Source organism: Gallinula chloropus (genome assembly GCF_964237585.1).
Source record: "Gallinula chloropus genome assembly, chromosome: 8".
Classification (NCBI taxonomy): Eukaryota; Metazoa; Chordata; class Aves; order Gruiformes; family Rallidae; genus Gallinula; species Gallinula chloropus.
In genome coordinates this window covers 10031839-10049967 of record NC_140093.1, presented here as the reverse complement: position 1 = coordinate 10049967, position 18129 = coordinate 10031839, and the positions used below count along the sequence as shown (strand labels likewise).

Below are 18129 nucleotides of genomic sequence, written 5' to 3'. Positions count from 1 at the left end.
GAGCCTGAATTTGTCTCAGTTTCAGTTTAGAACTCCCTGTTCCTGTGCTCCAAGACACAGAAGCAGCCCTCATCCTTGCCTCTCCTCTGGTGCCCTGATGGTACCCACCCCCTCCCAGGAACAGGACCTCTACAGCGGCTCACCACACGTAATCATCCCTTCCTCATCCACAGGCCTTGCTGGCCTCACTGCCCTTCTCACGGCTGCCTAGCTCCGGGTGCAGTGCCCAGCTCTGTACACACGCCAGCGTGGCACACATTCCCTTGTGGCCCTGGCCTGAGCAGGCCTCTCCCAGCCCCACGCTCCCGTGATGGCAGCTGCTAACGCTGCTCCCAGCGCTGCCTGCACGGACACCCTCTGTCCCCATCCCCACCGCTCTGACGGGAGGTACAGCCTGTCACTGTCCCACAGCCACTCAGCAGTGTAAGACCCTTTGGCCCGCTCTGCTGCCAGCTTTGGGGTTTCAGACCCCCAACAATCATGTGTCACAGTCGTGGCCTCACTTCTCTCAGCTCCTCCACAGCATTCAGAGCAAGCTGTCCCTCATCAGCACATAAACGAAGGACACAGGCCAAGTGGGACTGAGCAGGGCAGGCCAGCTTACCTGTTGCCTCAGGACTAATTGCAAACACATTGCAAACACTGTGGCACGGTGCACACCCACGCAACAGCTGTGACCAACGGCCGTGCCCCACGGGGTAGGAGATCCTGGCTCAGGCAGACATCCTCTGGCTGCTTTGGAAAGCGGCTGAGGTGCCCACCCCACCGTCTGCAGCGGAGACTTTTGTTTCACATTGGGTTATCTTATCGCCATAGGAAAGGCAATACAGCAGAAGAATTTCCTTTCCTTTATGTTTCCAGGCTTTCCATTGTCTGGGGTCTGGATTTCTGAGCCTCACCACTCAGCAATTCACTCAGGCCTTTGGAAACATGAATGCAGGCACTTCTTATCAGCAGGAGTTCCTCAGAGGCTCTTTTTGCTGCTCCAGGCAAACCAGGCAGGGGCTGGCACCCTGGGCCCCTTCCTCACGCCCCTGACAAGTTGTGCATTCTCCACAGCGCCAGGCAGGTGCCAGCACAGCTGCTTACCTGGACAGAAGGTAGTACCGAGCAGCATGGCTTGATGAAGTTTGACCCTGGCACTGAAACACCCTGCTCTCCCACTTCTTTCTTCCTTCCAGTTTATTTGGCTGGAGCAGAGGCCAGGGTGGCACACGTGCCACTGGGAAGGAAGGACAGCTGCAAGCCACCAGCACTGCAGAAGAGACTGTGGGACACCACAAGCCTAGGAGTAGCAAAGGCTCTTGCCCTGACCTGCTCTTGGGACATCAGGGAGGGGATGCAGCTTATCTGAAGGTGCCTGGGCACAGCACGGAGTGAGGATGAGCAGCAGCACTGGGCCAGCTCTGCTGGACCATCATATCTTCAAAGTCCCACTGTAAAGAGGAAGGATCAGACCGTGGCACAACAAGGTGTGAGGGAGCCCTGGGCAGCACCCCTCCCCACGGGCAGCACAGGGCCTGACACTGTCACTATCCAGAAAGGGGAACTGGCTGTGTTTGAGACCAGAAATTACTTGGTTCTCCCTTTCTCCATGACAACACGTGCAAAGACCAAAGCAGAACAATGCTGACTTCCATTTTTCTCACACACTTCCCTCCCCATCCAGGCAATGTGAGGAAGGCTCAGGAGCACAGGAGATGGTGGCTGAGTGAGATAGGGGCTGTGTCAAGAGAGGGAGAATCCCTTTTCCCAGGGACCCCCACAGCAACAGCTCCCAAGCACCCCCCAACACTGTTGTGAGAAGAGGCAGCTCTGAGAGCCACCAAGCAGACAACCCTTGATGAAACCCCCAGATGAGGCTCAGGGTGGTTCAGCAATTCAAAGGCGCTCTGCAAAAGCTTCCAGCTTCCCTTTGCTCTGTACAGGCAACAAAAGCCTGACTGGAGTGTAGACCTTCCCATCAAGGACACAGCAATGTTTCAGTGTCTTTGCCTGGACTGCTATGACGGCCAAATGAGAAGGGATTGGGGCTCAGAGAGGGATATTCCAGGAGTACAAACCCAACTCTGCTCCACCAAGCCCTCCTGCCCTGACACCACTCATGAGACAGACCCTTTTCCCACAGCAAGCAAAAACAGTGGGGCAGAGTTTTTCCGACTCAGGAAGAGTTTATTTTGCTCTTGTCCTCACCATGACCTTTCTTCATGTCCCAAGATGTCCTGGACACCTTAGGCATCAAGCCCTAAGAGCTTATACTCTGAGGCACCCTGGGGAGCTGCTCCCTGCCTCTCTCATAGTAGCACAGCTATACTTTTCCCCAACAATTTTGCAGCAAAAGGGTGGTGTGTGTGTGGGAAATATCAGGAAAAAAGCTGGACAAGATCCACCATGTAGGGTGGGTGGTAGAGCACAAGCTGCTCCTTGCAGACACATAGGGCAGAGGAACATGCTGGGGTCAGGCAATGGCATAAAGCTGATGGGAACAGGGAAGGAGCTATGTGAGCAGGGGAAGGAAACACACACAACCCCCAACAAACAAACAAAAACCCCCATAACAAACCACCACCCCCTGCTGCTTACTGGAAAGCGATGGGTGTTCCAGGAGAAGCAGGGGAGAGCTGCCTAGCTTCAGCAGGTGCAGCCTGCAAGGCCCTGGACCCAGCACCTCACCCCACCGGGCAAGAGCCGCGTTGCCCACCGCGCTGCTCTCGACCGCCTCCCGGAGCGGGCTGGCGGGGAGCCGCTGCCGGGGGCCGCTCCTCTGCCCGGTCCCGGACCGCTGCCTGGGGAAGGCCGGCCCCTAACGGCGGGAGACGGGGATTTCAGCCGCTTCCGTGGGAGCCCCAGGATGCCCGGGCTGCGGAGGCCGATAGCAGGGAGCGGCACTGCGGCGGCTGCCCTTGGGGCGAGAGGGCAAGAGGGCGGCAGACCATGGCAGCCACAGCTACGGAGGTGCCCGCGAGGATGAGGGGAGGCACGGGGAAGCTGAATCTCCCCGAAATGCAAAGCCTGGAGCAGCAGCTCACAGCCCCCAACATGAGGGGCTTCATTTGCTATGTTGTCTTGAGCCAGGCTTCCAAAATGCATCTCCCCAAGGCTCAGCACCCCAGGACAGCAGAGCAGCACTGCCCACAGGCAGACACAGAGCCTCAGGGGCACAGCAGAGGCTGGGCAGGGGGCTGCAGGGTGCCCCCACCCTGCCCCACCTGGATGCCAAGCTGGTTCTGGCTGCATGGTGGATGTGGCCCAGGGAGCTGTACAGGAGGCAGAGGATGGACACTTATCGCTGGCCCTGGCACCCGCAGGACAGCCTAGGGCATGGGGACAGGCTGCTCCAGCCGGGCTCACTACTGTGGGATCCCAGAGCCAACAGCCCCACAGCCCCCCACTGACCAGCCCAGCCCCAGGTTACAGTGAGCTGGCAGTGGTCCAGCACAGCGCAAACAGCATCCAGACCCCCCCAGACACACAGCCTAGCCCCCCCAGCCAGGCAAGCAGCTGGTCAGGTAGCAGAACCACTGTCCCCCGCAGCTGGTGTCCCCTGCATGGCTGGCTCCAAGTGTCCCGGGGCAGGGAGTGCCACCTCAGGCTGCAGGCACTGCCTTGCAGGTACAGCACCCAGCACCACCCTCTGCCCACAGTGTAGCAGCTCCCCCAGGATAGAAAGCATGGTGTGCTGTGGGAGCCAGGGGTCCCTAAACCAGGCAGAAGAGTTGTGGAGAAGGGCCCCTGCAGGGAAGGGAACTATAGTCCTTGATACAAGCTCAAAATATGATAAAGTGGAAGTTCAGCTTCAAATTAAGTTTCCAAACCAGATTCCAGGACATCAGCTAGGAAAACAAACTGCTTGTCTTGTAACGCAAAGCCCCCTAAAAGGGGAGGCAGACTGCCACAGTGCTGACAGCACTGCAGACCCCAAAGACGAGACTGGAGCCAACTGGAGCCCGCATACTCCCTCTATGTGCACAAGGTGCTCTAAAGAAAACACTCAAAAATGGAAACTTGCCTTCATAAGAAAGCCACAGTAGCCCAGAGGCTCATTCAGCAGGTGGCTGGGGTGAAGCACAATGTCTCCTTTGTGCAGCTCCTGACAACAGCGCAGCCCCTGCCTTGCCTCACGCCCGCCAGCTGCTGTGTGCGCAGTATTGAGCCATCAACACAGCCCAGCCCACATTCCCTGGCAGGGGTACAGCGGGGCGGACGGGGTTCAGCAACAGCCCAAACCACCCCAGGAAAGCACTCATTTAAGCACAATCCTCACCTATTACCCACTGCTCAGTAACAACACGAAATATTAAGAAGCCTTTAGGTCCACAACTTGTTTGTGGTCCTTCTGTCAAGGCAAGAGTCCTTTAACAGAGTAGGTTTGCATTTAAAAAGCTGGAGCAAATGTAGTTTTCTCAGTGGTAGTTACACTGCACCCTGTTCCCTCATGCAAGCACTACAAGTGGTTTGGCAGGTCCTGGGGCCAAAGGCTCCTGGAAGCAGCAAGTGGAGTTGCTCCATGCCTCAGACCCTGGGGATTTCTGTTTATCTCCAGATTTGGAAGGGTCTACAGCAGGACACTGCATGCCCAACAAGGAGGCTTGTGGAGACCCAGCTGGCAGGAAAGAGCTGAGAATGCAAAAGATGACGACTCAGGTATGTGCAACAGGAATGAAGAATTAAAAAAGCTTTGAAAAGAGAGAAATGTAGTAGCAAAAAATTAAAAACTTCAATAAAGGATAATACAACTTCAGTTTGATGGGCAATTTAACAGGTAGTATCTTCACACAAAGTAGGACAAGAAGAAATGTGTGCTCCTGAGTAATCAGGTCCCTGAAGCATTGTAAGGGACAAAAGCAAAAACCATCCTTCCAAGGAGAGTGGGGAAGTCTGATCAGACAACATTGTGGCTAGGGCATGACCTCTTCAGGAAACAGAGGCAAAAATCATCTTCTCTGGGAGAACCAGATTAAATAGTGTCTCTTGAGAACCTACCTCCTGCTACAATACATTATCTTAAAATACCATTGACCATATTCATCCAGTATAATTATGCTTTAGCTTTATAGATGGCAGGGAAGTATCTTCTCTCCATTGATATAATTAAGAACTTGAGAGCAGGGACTCCAGGGGAAGCAGGAGTCAAGGCTCTGCTCTCAGGGGACCCTCCACATACACAGCACTAATTAGCTGTACAGGACAAGCACACAAAGGGTCACAAAGCCAGCGCCAGCTTGGTTGCACACCCCACGTCTGCTGTGGCTTTGCTCAGCAGTTGCTTCCATCCCTCCATCTACACTTATGGCCTGGAAAGTACCAAATTACAAGGCAGCAATCCTTTTTTTAGTATCAGAGAGCAGCGTCCTCTGTCACTCTGCTTCACACCCTGAAAACAAACAACTCTTTGTGAGCCTTTCCAGTCCTATCTTTAGTCTCCGTGCTGGACTAGGAATAAAGAGCACTGACCAAGTGCACAAGTACTATCTCAGCAGGACAACCACAGAGTAAATCTCCCTGAAGCCTGACCCCAAGTACAGTCTTTTTAGTATCACATGCTAATGTGCTCATTAAAATCTGCTATTATGACACTTCTGCAACTAGGTCATTGCCCAAGAGGTCAGTGAGACAGAACATGATGCCATATAGGAAGTAAAATCTCATATATTTAAGAACAGATTAGCACCAGATTTTTGGCCAGTCACACAGAGCTAATGTTTCAAGATGCCAATGGGAAGTCACACAGAAAAACAATTGATACCAGCTCAGTGTGAAGGACATAAAAGCAGCATTTTCCTTGCACAGTCTGCCCTCCTTAAGCTGGAAAACAGGGAGTGGTTTCAGCACCGGATTCTACAGAATAGGGCTGGTATAGCAGGGAAGGAAGAGGGCAATAGATTCTTTTACCTCGTTTTTCACCACCCTAAAGTGTTCTATCAAACCAATGAACCAGGTTTTTTTTAAAAAAAAGATGAGCAATAGTGTCTCAAAAAGTATCAAACATCACTCACTGAGATTCAACTGTTTAAATATTTTAGTCAGTTTTACAGCTTGCTTTGATCCCAACAGATATAAAACACATCCTTTATAGAAGGAAAAAAACCAGTCCCACATGGCTCCATCTGCTCCCATTGAAAGGTTGTTTCAGCAGCAGTCAAACGCCCGGGCTGGCTTCCAGATAATGCAAACAGCCAGGTCTCTTTTGTTCTCAGAAGGGATGAGCTCCCACTGTCCCCTGCCCAGGCAAACCCACAGCACAGAGCTCCCCACTGAGCTAGCAATGCAGCTTTCCTCTTTCCCCTCAGTCCAGGCCTGCAGGACAGTGCAGTCCCTGCCCTGGAAAGGCCAAATACCAGTGCCATGGCTACGCCTCCAGGTGCTTAGTGATCCTGCGAATTTTCTCCTTCTTATTCCTGTTTCCATGTTTTTTCCAGGGTTTTCCTACCACATTCCCAGGATTGTGTGCAGTCACAGGCACGATGCCGCTGCCAGGCCGGTACCCCATTGCAGCCCGGACCCCTTTCATCAGGGCACGAACGTTTTCCTGGAGAAGGAGACAATCACCAGTGACTGAGGAGAAGACATTGAACCACCAGGAACGGTGACACATTGACAAACCCTGACACCAGCACGCTCAAACCCATCAAGACCTGCACAGCCCTCAGCCCCAGAGCTGCAGGAAAGGTCACGCCACAGAGCCAAACCAAAGCCTGCCAGCACACTCCAGCTCAGTCTGCAGCCACGCTACGCTGCGCCAGGTCCTCTGCCTGCCGCGGTAGACGCCGAGGCGTTACGCTGACGAGACACCAAGCTCAGAGGCATTAGCTACGGCACTGGGACTGATTCTCAGTCTCCACTTTGCACACAGCAAGTTGACTTTGCAAATACATCTGGCGTCTGTGAAAGCCAGAGACTTAAAATAACTGTCTCAAGTCTGGAGTGTGGGTAGCGCTGCCGGGGCTCACAGCCCGTGCCAGCACTTGGGGCAGCCAGAGGAAGAGTCTGGCAATCCCAGAAGTTCCTTTTAGGTCGTAGCTTTCCGAAACAGCTCGCTGTTCTCTGAAAAGGGACTGAATTCTTGTTGTCAAAATGCATGACTATCTTTAGCTGTGCTGAAACAAATACTGTTCCTATCCAGCTACCCAGGCAGAACAGATCACGCCATCTCTGACCCATTCTCTTTGCTGCTGAACGCCCTCATCTTTGTCAGGTATGCGGACTTCATCGGTTATGGGTTTGGCATTTTATAACAAGTCATTAATATTTTTCTCCAGTAGAGCAGGGGCTAAACAGATCCTTGTGGAACTTAACAAGCAGCATATAAGTTAGGAGAAATTCCAATTTTCCACTTCATTGAGATTTCTCAATTAGATTTTAAATCTGTTTGTGTTCTTTCCATCACTTCAGATTTCAGGTTCTAAGTCAAAACAACCATGTAGTACTAAATCTATTGTTTTAAAGAAGCTTATGTCCTCTAAATACATTATTTCCAGAAAGTGAAGTTAGTTTGAAGGACCTGTTAGTGCAAAATCATATCCCTGGTTGGTTGCTGTGTCACACCACCCTCCTTCCTTGTGCATCTTCCTAATCATTCTCCTGGTTATTCAAGACTGATGAGGGTCACTCCACTGCCCTTTTAAAAATCAGCTGTGTGCATCTCATCAGCTATCCTTCAGCCACCTAGGATGTTCCCAGTGACTTAGGACATGAAAAGAACAGAGCACTCTTGGGTAGAAATGCAAATACCATTTGCATCTAACACCATTAACAACTCAACACCCCTCCAGCCTCAAAGCTGTATTTCCCAGTAACTATGACACACTATTAATCTGTAAAAACTGGGATTTACCTGGTGGAAAAATGTTTTGTCCACCACATTTTCAATTTGCTTTGCTTTGGTATTCTTCTCAGGTTTCACCTGTCCACCAGCCTGCAAAGTTCTGTTCTCTGGGCATCTCTGATGCTGGTGCTGAAAGTCATTTGGGTCAATGCCAGGAGGTGGATGGCAATACAACAGCTTCCCCTGTAAAGCAACGGGATATAATTATAGCCATCACAAAACCAGTAACAAAGCCACACCAAACCACCTCAGAGAGACCCTGAAAGGAAAGAAAACAATTCCAAAACTAAGAAGAGCCCTGAAGTCCAGGGGATCATACTGGCATACTTGACTTCTAAGTTAAAGTACCATTCCACCTTTACTTCAGAGCACCATTTCCAGCTGCAAATACAATGCAAAGCCCTGAAGTGCTGGAGGGTCCTATTAATACTCAGCAATAAGTGGCTGAGAGGTGCTGTAGAAGCATACAGCATTACAACGCTCCTAACTCCAGCCCTAAGCATCAAATACGGATCCAATTATACAAAAAGGGTCTGCTTCCTAAATATCTGCTGCCTATTTTAGAGATGTGATCATTTACTTAGTTAGCACATCTTTTTAAGAGTAAGCAGCAGGAGAAGTTCAATTTATTCCTTTAAAACACAGAAATAGCCTGATTTAAAGAGTATTTGAATATACGCTGATTTTATCCAGCAAAGTGGAATTCACTTTATTCTGCTCCTTCCTGCTCCAGTGAAGGTTTCAATTCATCTCCTAGCAGGAAAGAACAATCCAGATGCAGGAGGCACTTACACTGACATAGTCTTTTAATACGTATCGAGCTGATCTCGGCTGGTCTGGCTGTCCATGAGCTGTCATAAAGCCTCTCATATCTGGAAGACAAATGCAAAGTACATTCTGTGTCAATACAAGAAAAGCATTAATATGTTCTTCTCTGCTGCCTAACTGCACATCTGTATTCTTGCTCAAAGAACCCCAACAAAAACACGCTGAGAAAGAGGCTTCTGTTGGATAAAGCAGGGAGTAAAGAGGAACACTGCTGTTTGCAGAGATGTTGCAGAAGCCTCCTGACATCTCCCTACAAGAAAACCTGCTGGGTTTTTATTTTTAAGTCCAGAGAAGATTAACTGAATCAGACACAGAAGATAAACCTTCTCTGCATTCTTCCAGGTCAAATTCAAGACATGGCTAATGGGAGGTATCTGAAAGGATAAAAACACTGCACTACCCAGACTGGCAGGGCATGTCACTAACATCCTCAACACAATCACTACATCTGTGGGACAGAACTGGCACAGCACCGCTGCAACACACATGAGATCAGCCACTAACAAAGACCCTTCCCAAGGGGAGGTTCAATGCATGACAAACCTGAGCCAGGCCTAACATTAAAGGGCTCTCCTAAGGTGGTGTTGAGGACCACAGACAGTGTAGGGGATAAAGGGATCACCACTCACATCCATATGCTGTTAGCAACTCTTCAGCTGTTGGCTTTCGGTCTGGATCCTCATCCTCCCTTGGCCTTATGATATTTATTCCATAGGTTGCTTCCAAAACGTTCCGTGGGATATGCTGGCAAACGTAAGCTAGTGAAGGAAACCACCTGGTGATTTGCAGCCACACAACTGATCTTGCCCTACTAACTCCAAGAGCACACATTAAGAATGACTTTTGGATTTTTGTCACAAGCAAAATAACAGCACAAGTCTGGCAGGAAGGTAAATTTGACATGGGATGGGGAAAGGCCAACACAGCAGGGCTGGTTTGGCCAGTGTATGTCCTCAACAGATGAGCACACGTGCCTCAACATGGCTGTGACATGCCACACTGCATACTCCAGATCCAACACTTGCAGACACTCTCACACACCCCATGCAAAGGATATTAGAGAAATGGGTGGGACATGGTCCCTCATCTGGTCTATAGGCAGAATTCCAGAACAAATCATTTCTGCCTTGGTAGAGATGAAAGATGGCATCACCAGACCAGGACAATCACAAAGGCACAGGCCAGGCTCCACATACAGGGTCTACACAATAAATTAATTCACCAAGGCAAGTCAGTGTCCATGGAGGAAAAAGAACAAAAAACAAATTAAACGTGTAAATGAAACATGGAAGCAAATGAGAATAATAAAAAATTCTACTAACAGAGACATCTGCCCTGCTGGCCCCAGCCAATGAACTAAGGAAACTGGATGTGGAAGACAGCAGCACTTCCAAATATCATTAAATAAGGTGTCCAGATGGGGGCAGCAAGATCATCAGCTCCCTATCTCATAGGGGAGAAGAAAGCACACCAGAAACCTTTACCACCATTGGACCTTTAGAAACAGGTAGGAGATTGCAAAAGTACAAATCCTACAACACTCATTATAGCATTGGATTTGTTACCTCAAAATTTAAGGGCTTGATGAGCATGAAAACAGCAGCATAACTAGACTTGTTCACAGCAATGACTGGGGACAAGAAGGATGGCTTGAAAGTTTGACCTTAAGCTATTCAGAGGAACACTCACTTTTGAGATGCTCTCTCTTGATGACTGGTGTTGAAAAAAGAAAGAACGAGCTACACCTAAATAAAAGCAGGAGATGGAAAATATCTCCCATTTCACTCTAGCAAGAGTTTGGAAGCAAGAATTGAAGTTCTAAAATTCTATACATCAAGCCCAGTCCTTTCCAATTTGCTCTGCTGGGCAGAGTTCAGGTTCACAAACAGTTCTCAGTGAGTTCACGTGCCTGCAATCAGTTCATAATGAAGCTCTCTTCCACTGGAGAAAAAGAAATAAATTAAAAAAAAATTAAAAATTAAACCAAAAAAAAAGATCAATAGTCTTTGTCAGCAGTACCTGAAAGTGCTTTGTACGGCCTGGTGTAGCAGACACTGACACCTTCTTACTTCCAAGGATTGTGTTGATGGTTGAACTTTTGCCAACATTAGGGTAACCCACCTAAGTGACAAAGAAATGGAATGGTAACAATGATGCCAGGAGACTGGCAGAGCTCTGACAAAAATGCTTTAATAAAACGTACTAAAAAATTGAAGACAAGTGTCAGGGAACATTGAGCTCCAGGAACTTCAGGATTTGTCTCTGCACACAGAACTCCCAATGATTTGGGCTTGCTTTTTTGTTTTTGTACTCTTACAGAAAGCCAGGCTACACAATGAATTTCTCCCATGGAAGGCACATGGAATTAAAATTTAGATTAAGCAAATTCCATTCAAGCACAAAGTCCAACTCACCAGTCCAACATTTACTTCCCCATCCTTCACCCTCGGTCCGCTGTGCATGGTTTTGAATATCTCCAGCAGCTCACTTATCTCTACCAGGTGGCTGAAGTTCCTGATGTTCCTGTTCTGCTCCTGCACTACACGCTGCACTGCAGCACCACCAGTCCTGCTTTCCATCCTCTCTGGAACAACAGCATTTACTTTGTCCCCGCCTTCATCCTCTGAACAGGTTTGCCAGGCCTCCTCTTCATCATCTTCACAGTCTTCATATTCATCACTACTGTCATCATCACTAACCAGAACTTGGTTTACAGTTTGCAAAGCACTGCCTGTGGATGTGCTTTCTGCACTATCTTGTTCTGTGCTGCCATCCTCTTGACTGGAGCTTTCTTCCTCAGAACCACTCGGGTCCTCTGCTACATCTTCAGTGTCTAGTTCCTGTGTGAACAGTATTTCACAGGTGAGATATAAAGATGAATCTAAATCTTATTGTTGGCTGCAGTTGCTGCAGCACAGTCGCCCCTCTTTTCATCAGCCAGATCCCAAGGACAGCCAATTTACTCCTAATAACATCACACAGGGGTTTTGGGTATCCCAAGTAGGATGTAGAAACAACTAGCCTGTTTAGAAGTATTCCACAAAGGACTGTCAGCTTCACTGCAAGTTTTTGGAAGTTTCTCTCCTGAAGCACAACTGTGAACAGGCACACACACACACACACACACACACACACAAGCATCAAACCAACCTTTTAATTACCAAATGTTCCTACTAATAGGAACGAATGTAAATTTTTCAGAGAGTTCAGAACACAAAACCATTTTCTTTCAGGTCTAAATATTTCATTACAGTAATTTCAAGCTGTCCTGTTTTCAGTCCAACACTTCACCTTCCTTCCCTGCCAACAGCTTGCATTTAAAAAGAAATGCCTTTCCATAGCAATAGTGTCCTGAACTTTGTTTCCAAACAAGAAAACAGACATTCACTCTTTCAGTCTTGCTTTTTAATCAATCTGTAAAAATATTTTATCCAAGAACTATGAACCAGCTGAGCAGATTAGGTGTTTTTATAAAAGAAATGTGGGGTATTCCATAGCTGAATAGTGACAGCTGTAACAGATGAACCCAGTAACACCTGAAAGTGGCATTTCCTGATAACACATAACTTGAGGCAGCAGCACAGCTTCTTCTGCTGAGCAGAGTGGGAGAGAAAAATCCTCTGTACAGATTGCCTCATCCCTCACAGCATCCCTCTTGAAAAGGACTTCAATTCTTTCAAAAAGTTATGACTTTATGAACAGGCCTACAAGTGCTGTTTCTGTAACTATTCATCAGCAGCCTCAAGGAACAAGTTCACTCTCTAGTTCAGTATCAAGTCATTAAACTTGAAATAGAAACTGTAAGCACTACGAATAGTCATTGAAGGGTGCACCACTGTGTTCACCATTTTACTCTCCTCACTTTTGTCTCCAAATCAATCGTTAAAATGCAGTTTTACAGCCACACATGTCCTTAGAGTAATCATTCCCCAAGACAAGGGCCGTGCCTTTCCTTGAAAGGAGCTCGGGTGTACCACAGCATAGCTGCAAAGCACGTTATCAGAGACAGCCAGCACATACACAGTTGGAACTGGCCACCAACAGTACCTTTGTTTCTCCAGACAGCCTTCTGCCCTCTGCCAATGCTGACCAGAACACCACCTTAACACCCTCCTTCTCAAAGAACTGTGCCCAAGCAGCCCGCTGCTCCTCGCTCAGCAAATCTGCTTTGTTTATCAGGATCATGTTCTCCTTGTCATTGCTGACTTCCTTAACGTAACTTTCCTGAAGGAAACAAGAGAAGGATCAGCTTGTACTCTGGTTTGGACTCTTCCTCCCCACAAGGTGACATAAGAGCAGCAAGACAAGCTAACCCATCCAGCTCCATACCAGCATAGCTATGCTCACCAAACCCTGGGCCAGATGGAACCAGTGCTTAGCAGACAGCTACAAGAGCAAACTGGAACACACAACTACTGCAGCACGGATTGTTTTTGGCCACTTGTGCAAATACCTTTTCTGCTTAGAGCTACAGCAAGATATTCAGCAGCAGCTCACAACAGGAGCTCCCAAAATCAACTATCCCAGCAATTCTGTATCTCACCAACGCAGTGTTCCACAGTCTATCGTTACAAAGTTGGAGGACCAAGAATTCTGGATCCTCAGTTTCCAACACAGCAGTCCTCACCCATTTTTGTCTCACTATGCTCTTAAACAGAACAATGCCTTTAAGCACAGACATTTCTAGTGGGTAACAAAGAGCAATATAATATCTGCAATGTAATGTCTGCAGAACTGCTGCTAAATCCACAATGGTGTGCAAAATATGAAAAAATACTGAAGAAAAAGAATGTACTTGCATAATTAAGATGCCCAGTTAAGCACATCAGCAGAACAGCTTTGAGGTGGCCAAATATGTTAAACAAAAATCTCAGACTCTTAGCAATAAATGAAGACAACATTCAAGTGGTTTACTCACCAGATCTTGACATCTAAACAGAAGAGGGTTTCTAGCATCTACTATCTGGACTACAATATCACTGCAAAATAAAAGAAAGCCCCATAAAGTACTCTTCCTTACCTTGCCTCAAAAAAAAACAGCAAGGTGCAGCACATTAGTTGCTTTTAAATTTTGCTTGGAATTAAGTTTATTATCCTACCAAGTACCTTTCCTTAATTAATAAAGCATCTCTGTGTCCCTCATGCCCCAACAGAGCCATGCTTAGGCCACAAGCCAGTACTGCTGTACACAATTTCTGCCTCCCTTGGCTCACTCTCCTGTACAGCTGGCAAGGGGAAAACAAGCCCAGGAGTTTTGCCAAGGCATCTACCCTTCAGAAACACTCAGCGGGCAAGAACCAGAGGAGTGCTTTTCTGTCCATTACAGCCTTACTAAAAGCTGTGATGACAACTTTATTTCTGTCTATTCTCCTGCCCAAATTATGGTGGTTTGGCTACAGAGAGGAAGAACAGGTGGTTGTCCTACCCAGCAAGATATTCTGCAACACTGTTGCCCCCTTTGCAGGGAGCAAGGTGTACAAAGTCTCCCACAAGCCACTTCCAGATACCAAGTTTGCTGTTGGGCGTCTCCAGAATTCATTCTGTGATCTCCTTAGACTCCAGTAAAACCCACTGCTCCCCCATGCACACACGCCTTCAGGAAACACCTTCCAAACCCAGACACCAGATTTCCATCACATACAGGAGCTGACATACAGGACTCATCAGCTCAATATGCAAATTAAACACACTGGCTTCAGACACCAGAGACCTCTGTGTTTCTTTTTTCAAAGGAGAGGGAAAATTTAACTACAGCCACTTCCACTAGAAGTTCTCCAAGCAGGTGATTTAAACATATCAGCTGCCACATACTGATTGTACTTGTTTGAGAGGGGTTTCTGTTAACTCAGGACAGCTTCAGAACGCCACGGGGCTGAACAGAAGAATTTCAAGCCTCACTAGGCAGTCAGTCACACAGAAATAAAAATAATAAAAATCAACAGACCCCCAAGGGAGTAATTTAATAAGCTGCGTGGGTACAAAGAGGTACTGAACAGTTACAGAAATTCAAAGATCAATTCAAGAGAAAGCTGACACCATGGTGCTGGGATGGGATACAGAGAAGTTACTGAATTGCACTGCTGGGAGCTAGTTTGAAGCACACACAAGAACAGGCTGACAACAGATCAAATTATCTGGCAAGGTAAGGGACTGGGTAACTTTTCCATTCGATTTTGAGAAAGCATCCTCACTCTACATTTAATAAAAAGCTCCAACAAGAGCAGAAAGGCATTAATAACACACTGCAACCACCTCAAAACACACACTCTCACTGCACATCACAATACCCTGTGGTGGGTGCTCCCAACCCAGCTCTCTCCCAGCCAAAGGCCCAGCAGCACCCAGCACAAAGCCATTTCTGTGAAAGGACCAGCTCACAATGACCTCACTGGTGAAGTATTTTTCAATTTTAAGCAAATCAGATGAGATGATCTCAAACTTAATTACTAGTGAAATTAAATGCCCCACTTGGATTAATGCAGCTGATAGCCCTCCTATTGTATTACAGCTCAGCAGAGCAAACAAAGCTATTTCTGTGATATGACAGGCTGTTGTCTTATGTGCACTGCTGCAATTTCTCTGCATGGCAAGAGGCCAAGGACCAAGAGGCTCTTTCCTTCTCCACATTATACAGTTGATCTCCCTTGCCTCTTGCCCCTGAACATCAAACTGACTGCAGCTGTGTGGTTGAGAAAGAGGGGAAAGGGTTACTCTTGGCAAAAGATCTCAAAGACACAGCCTCAAGAGCCCTCTCAAACACAGTTACTGGAAGAGGCCAAGAGCAGCAGCATCTGAAGAACCAGAGACTCACAGCAAACCACCTGCAGAATCACAGCACTGAGAGCCTGTGTGTGCCAGCAAACAGCTGCCCTTCACAGCTGCCCTTCACATCACTTTTTCATCACTTCAAAACAAAATCACCTCAGTGCCGGTAACAACACATCACTAACCACAGTTGTTTTGCCTGTGCTCAGACACTTGAAGCTTGACTCAAAAGCTTCAATTCAGGAAGACACATTAAACATTAGCTTTTAAAAGCAGAAAGCAATACACTTTACCTTCTTTCAATGACTCTCCAAAGCTGACGCCAAAATTCCAAGTTTCGTTCAAACGGGGTTAGAATTAACTTTTTTTCTTCCTCAAGACTAAGAAGAAACAGAAAAAATACACCAGGCAGTAAGTGCACCCAGTAAGTTCTTCTTTAGCTACAGGAGGCTTTAGTTTCAGAGAGCACTATCAAAATCAGACTCCCAGAGTAGGTACTATTTCTGCTGGCTTTGGCAATAGATCAGGCAAGCGGGTATACCGGTGGCAGCGGCACAGTGGAGAAGAGATAAGTGATGAAACCAGCAAAAACTCATAAAAAAAAATCTGCCTATGAAATTTCAGAGTCACAATAATAAACCAGAGAAGTTCTCCCACATGCCAGCATTCAAGCAAGTGCCTCCTGGAATAACTAACGCTTTTGGGGATGGTACTCAGGACACTCATGGGTTCACCGGATGTATGCAGACACCACCCAGCTCTCCAGGCTGGCTGCAGATGCAGCCCCAGGCCAGCAGCAGCTGCTGTATGCAAGCTGGCAGCACTGCACTCTATTCAGAGTAGCACTGTAGCTCTTAGAAGACACATTCACCATTTCTCCACTTGACAGGCAAGGAGAGACCATCCCACTCCATAGTGAGTACAAGAACACACACACACGAGAGCTCTGCAGGGCTTACCACAAGATGTGCCTGGACTATCCAGCCCTCAAAAAAAAATTACAGGGAGATACTGACCAGGCATTAATTTTATAAATCCAGTAAGGATAAACACACCTCACTGCTTCCTGTGCCTCCAAATGCCACCAGCTACTTACCCAGACACAAGTGGCATACTCACTGGGCAAGCTGTCGCCGCCATTCGAGGAAGCTCTCTCTCTCAGCTTGCTTTAAGTCCTCTGCACTGGTTGTCTTATCCCAGCACGGCCTGGAACAATCACATTCTGCTGTGAGCGGTCAGAAGCAGCAGTCAGACCAGCTACGATAAACATCCATAAAGAGCACAGGTACCACAACACACAAGCTACACAGAGGTGGCTATGGTTCAGACATGCATGCACTTGTTTTCACCAGCTTTAAGTACACCTTTTCCCCTTGTTTATTCTAAACTCCACCAGTTGACGTTATCTTGTGTGCACTTGTGTATTTTTCCAAGATCTGTAGGGCATTTAAGATGGTTGATTCATCTCACTGCCCACCATGCACAGACCTCTAGAAAGGCTTACTGGGTGACCTAGATGCACCTCCTCCAGCACTGCCAAGAAACCCATGAGTCAGGAAACCCACACAGTCAGGACAGATGGGCTGGCAGCACCCTCCTGGCTGGCAGCACCCTCCTGGCTGGCAGGTACCTGTGCTGTGGATCGCATCAGGCTTGTGTGGGCCAGGTGGTGGCTTCCCCAAAAACAGGGCACTGACAAAGCAGAGTTCTGTCCCCAGGCCTGCAGCCACCAAGGGGCCGATCCCACTTGGCAAGAGGGGAATCCAGGCCCAGACCTACAGGACTGACCTCCGTGGGATGCGCAGGAACTGCCGGTTCTCCTCATGCAGCTGCCGGACACGCTGGGCCTCCTGGGCGGTGAGCAGACCAGCACGGCTCTGTGCAGTCACGATCTGGATGTTCAGACGCTCTGAGGGAAGAGCAGGACAGTCACCCAAGGAGCCACCTGTCCCCATCCCTGCCCATCACCTCCCCTGCAGGCCCCTGCCACCCCAGCCTGTCCCTGCTGACCCCCACACCCTCGGCTCAGGACACCATCCCATCCCCTGGTCCTTCACTCAGCCAAGCCCAGAGCCAGCCCCAGCCCTGCTCCCTCATCGCAGAGCCGGCCCTGGCGCCTCACCCGGGTCCCCAGTCCCGGGACTCCCTCCCCAGGCGCTGGATCTCCTCTGCAGCCCCCAGGTCCCCCCCGGCCTACACCGGGCCCCTCACCGGCTACGAAGCGGGTGCCGGCCAGCTCGGCCGTGGCCAGGAACTCCTCCAGCGGGCTCTGCTCGGCCGCCGACCGCAGCTCCGGGCCGCGCTCGCCGCTGATCTCGCTGGCGTGCAGCTGCCGGGACAAGACACGGCCGTCAGCCCGGGCCACCCCGGCCTCCCGCCGCGCCCGGGCCGCCCCCAGCCCCGCCGCCCTACCCATGTGGAGGTGCCGCGCCGCTCCAGGCCGCGCTGCCGCTGCAAGGAGCGACCCAGACCCGTGCCCCGTTTCTTGCCCATGCCGCCGCCGGAGCCGGAAAGGGCGGGAGCGGCCGCCCCACTTCCGCGGGCCGGCGAGAAGCCGCCGCCGCGCCCCCCGGGCCCACGGAGCAGCGTTCCGGGCAGGCGGGTTCCGGGCCGGCACCGCGCTCCCCGCGCCCGCCACCGGGCGGCGACTCGGCCCCGGCCCCGTGAGCGGCTCCCAGTGCCCGGCCGCCTCCCCGCTGCTCCGTGCGCTC

At 49.3% G+C, this 18129-nt stretch overlaps 1 protein-coding gene across 1 annotated transcript; it reads right to left on the bottom strand.

Annotated features, from left to right (window-relative positions):
• Window positions 1–6001: 6001 nt before the first annotated feature.
• LSG1 (large 60S subunit nuclear export GTPase 1) lies at window positions 6002–17911 on the bottom strand (the record flags this gene model as incomplete). Its single annotated transcript, XM_084267140.1, has 14 exons — window positions 6002–6529; window positions 7835–8008; window positions 8618–8697; window positions 9283–9406; window positions 9711–9854; window positions 10673–10774; window positions 11068–11493; window positions 12701–12877; window positions 13572–13632; window positions 15712–15798; window positions 16538–16624; window positions 17207–17327; window positions 17630–17747; window positions 17831–17911. 14 exons carry the CDS (start codon window positions 17909–17911, stop codon window positions 6350–6352), a joined length of 1962 nt encoding a protein of 653 aa, XP_084123266.1. The 3' UTR covers window positions 6002–6349.
• Window positions 17912–18129: the final 218 nt, after the last annotated feature.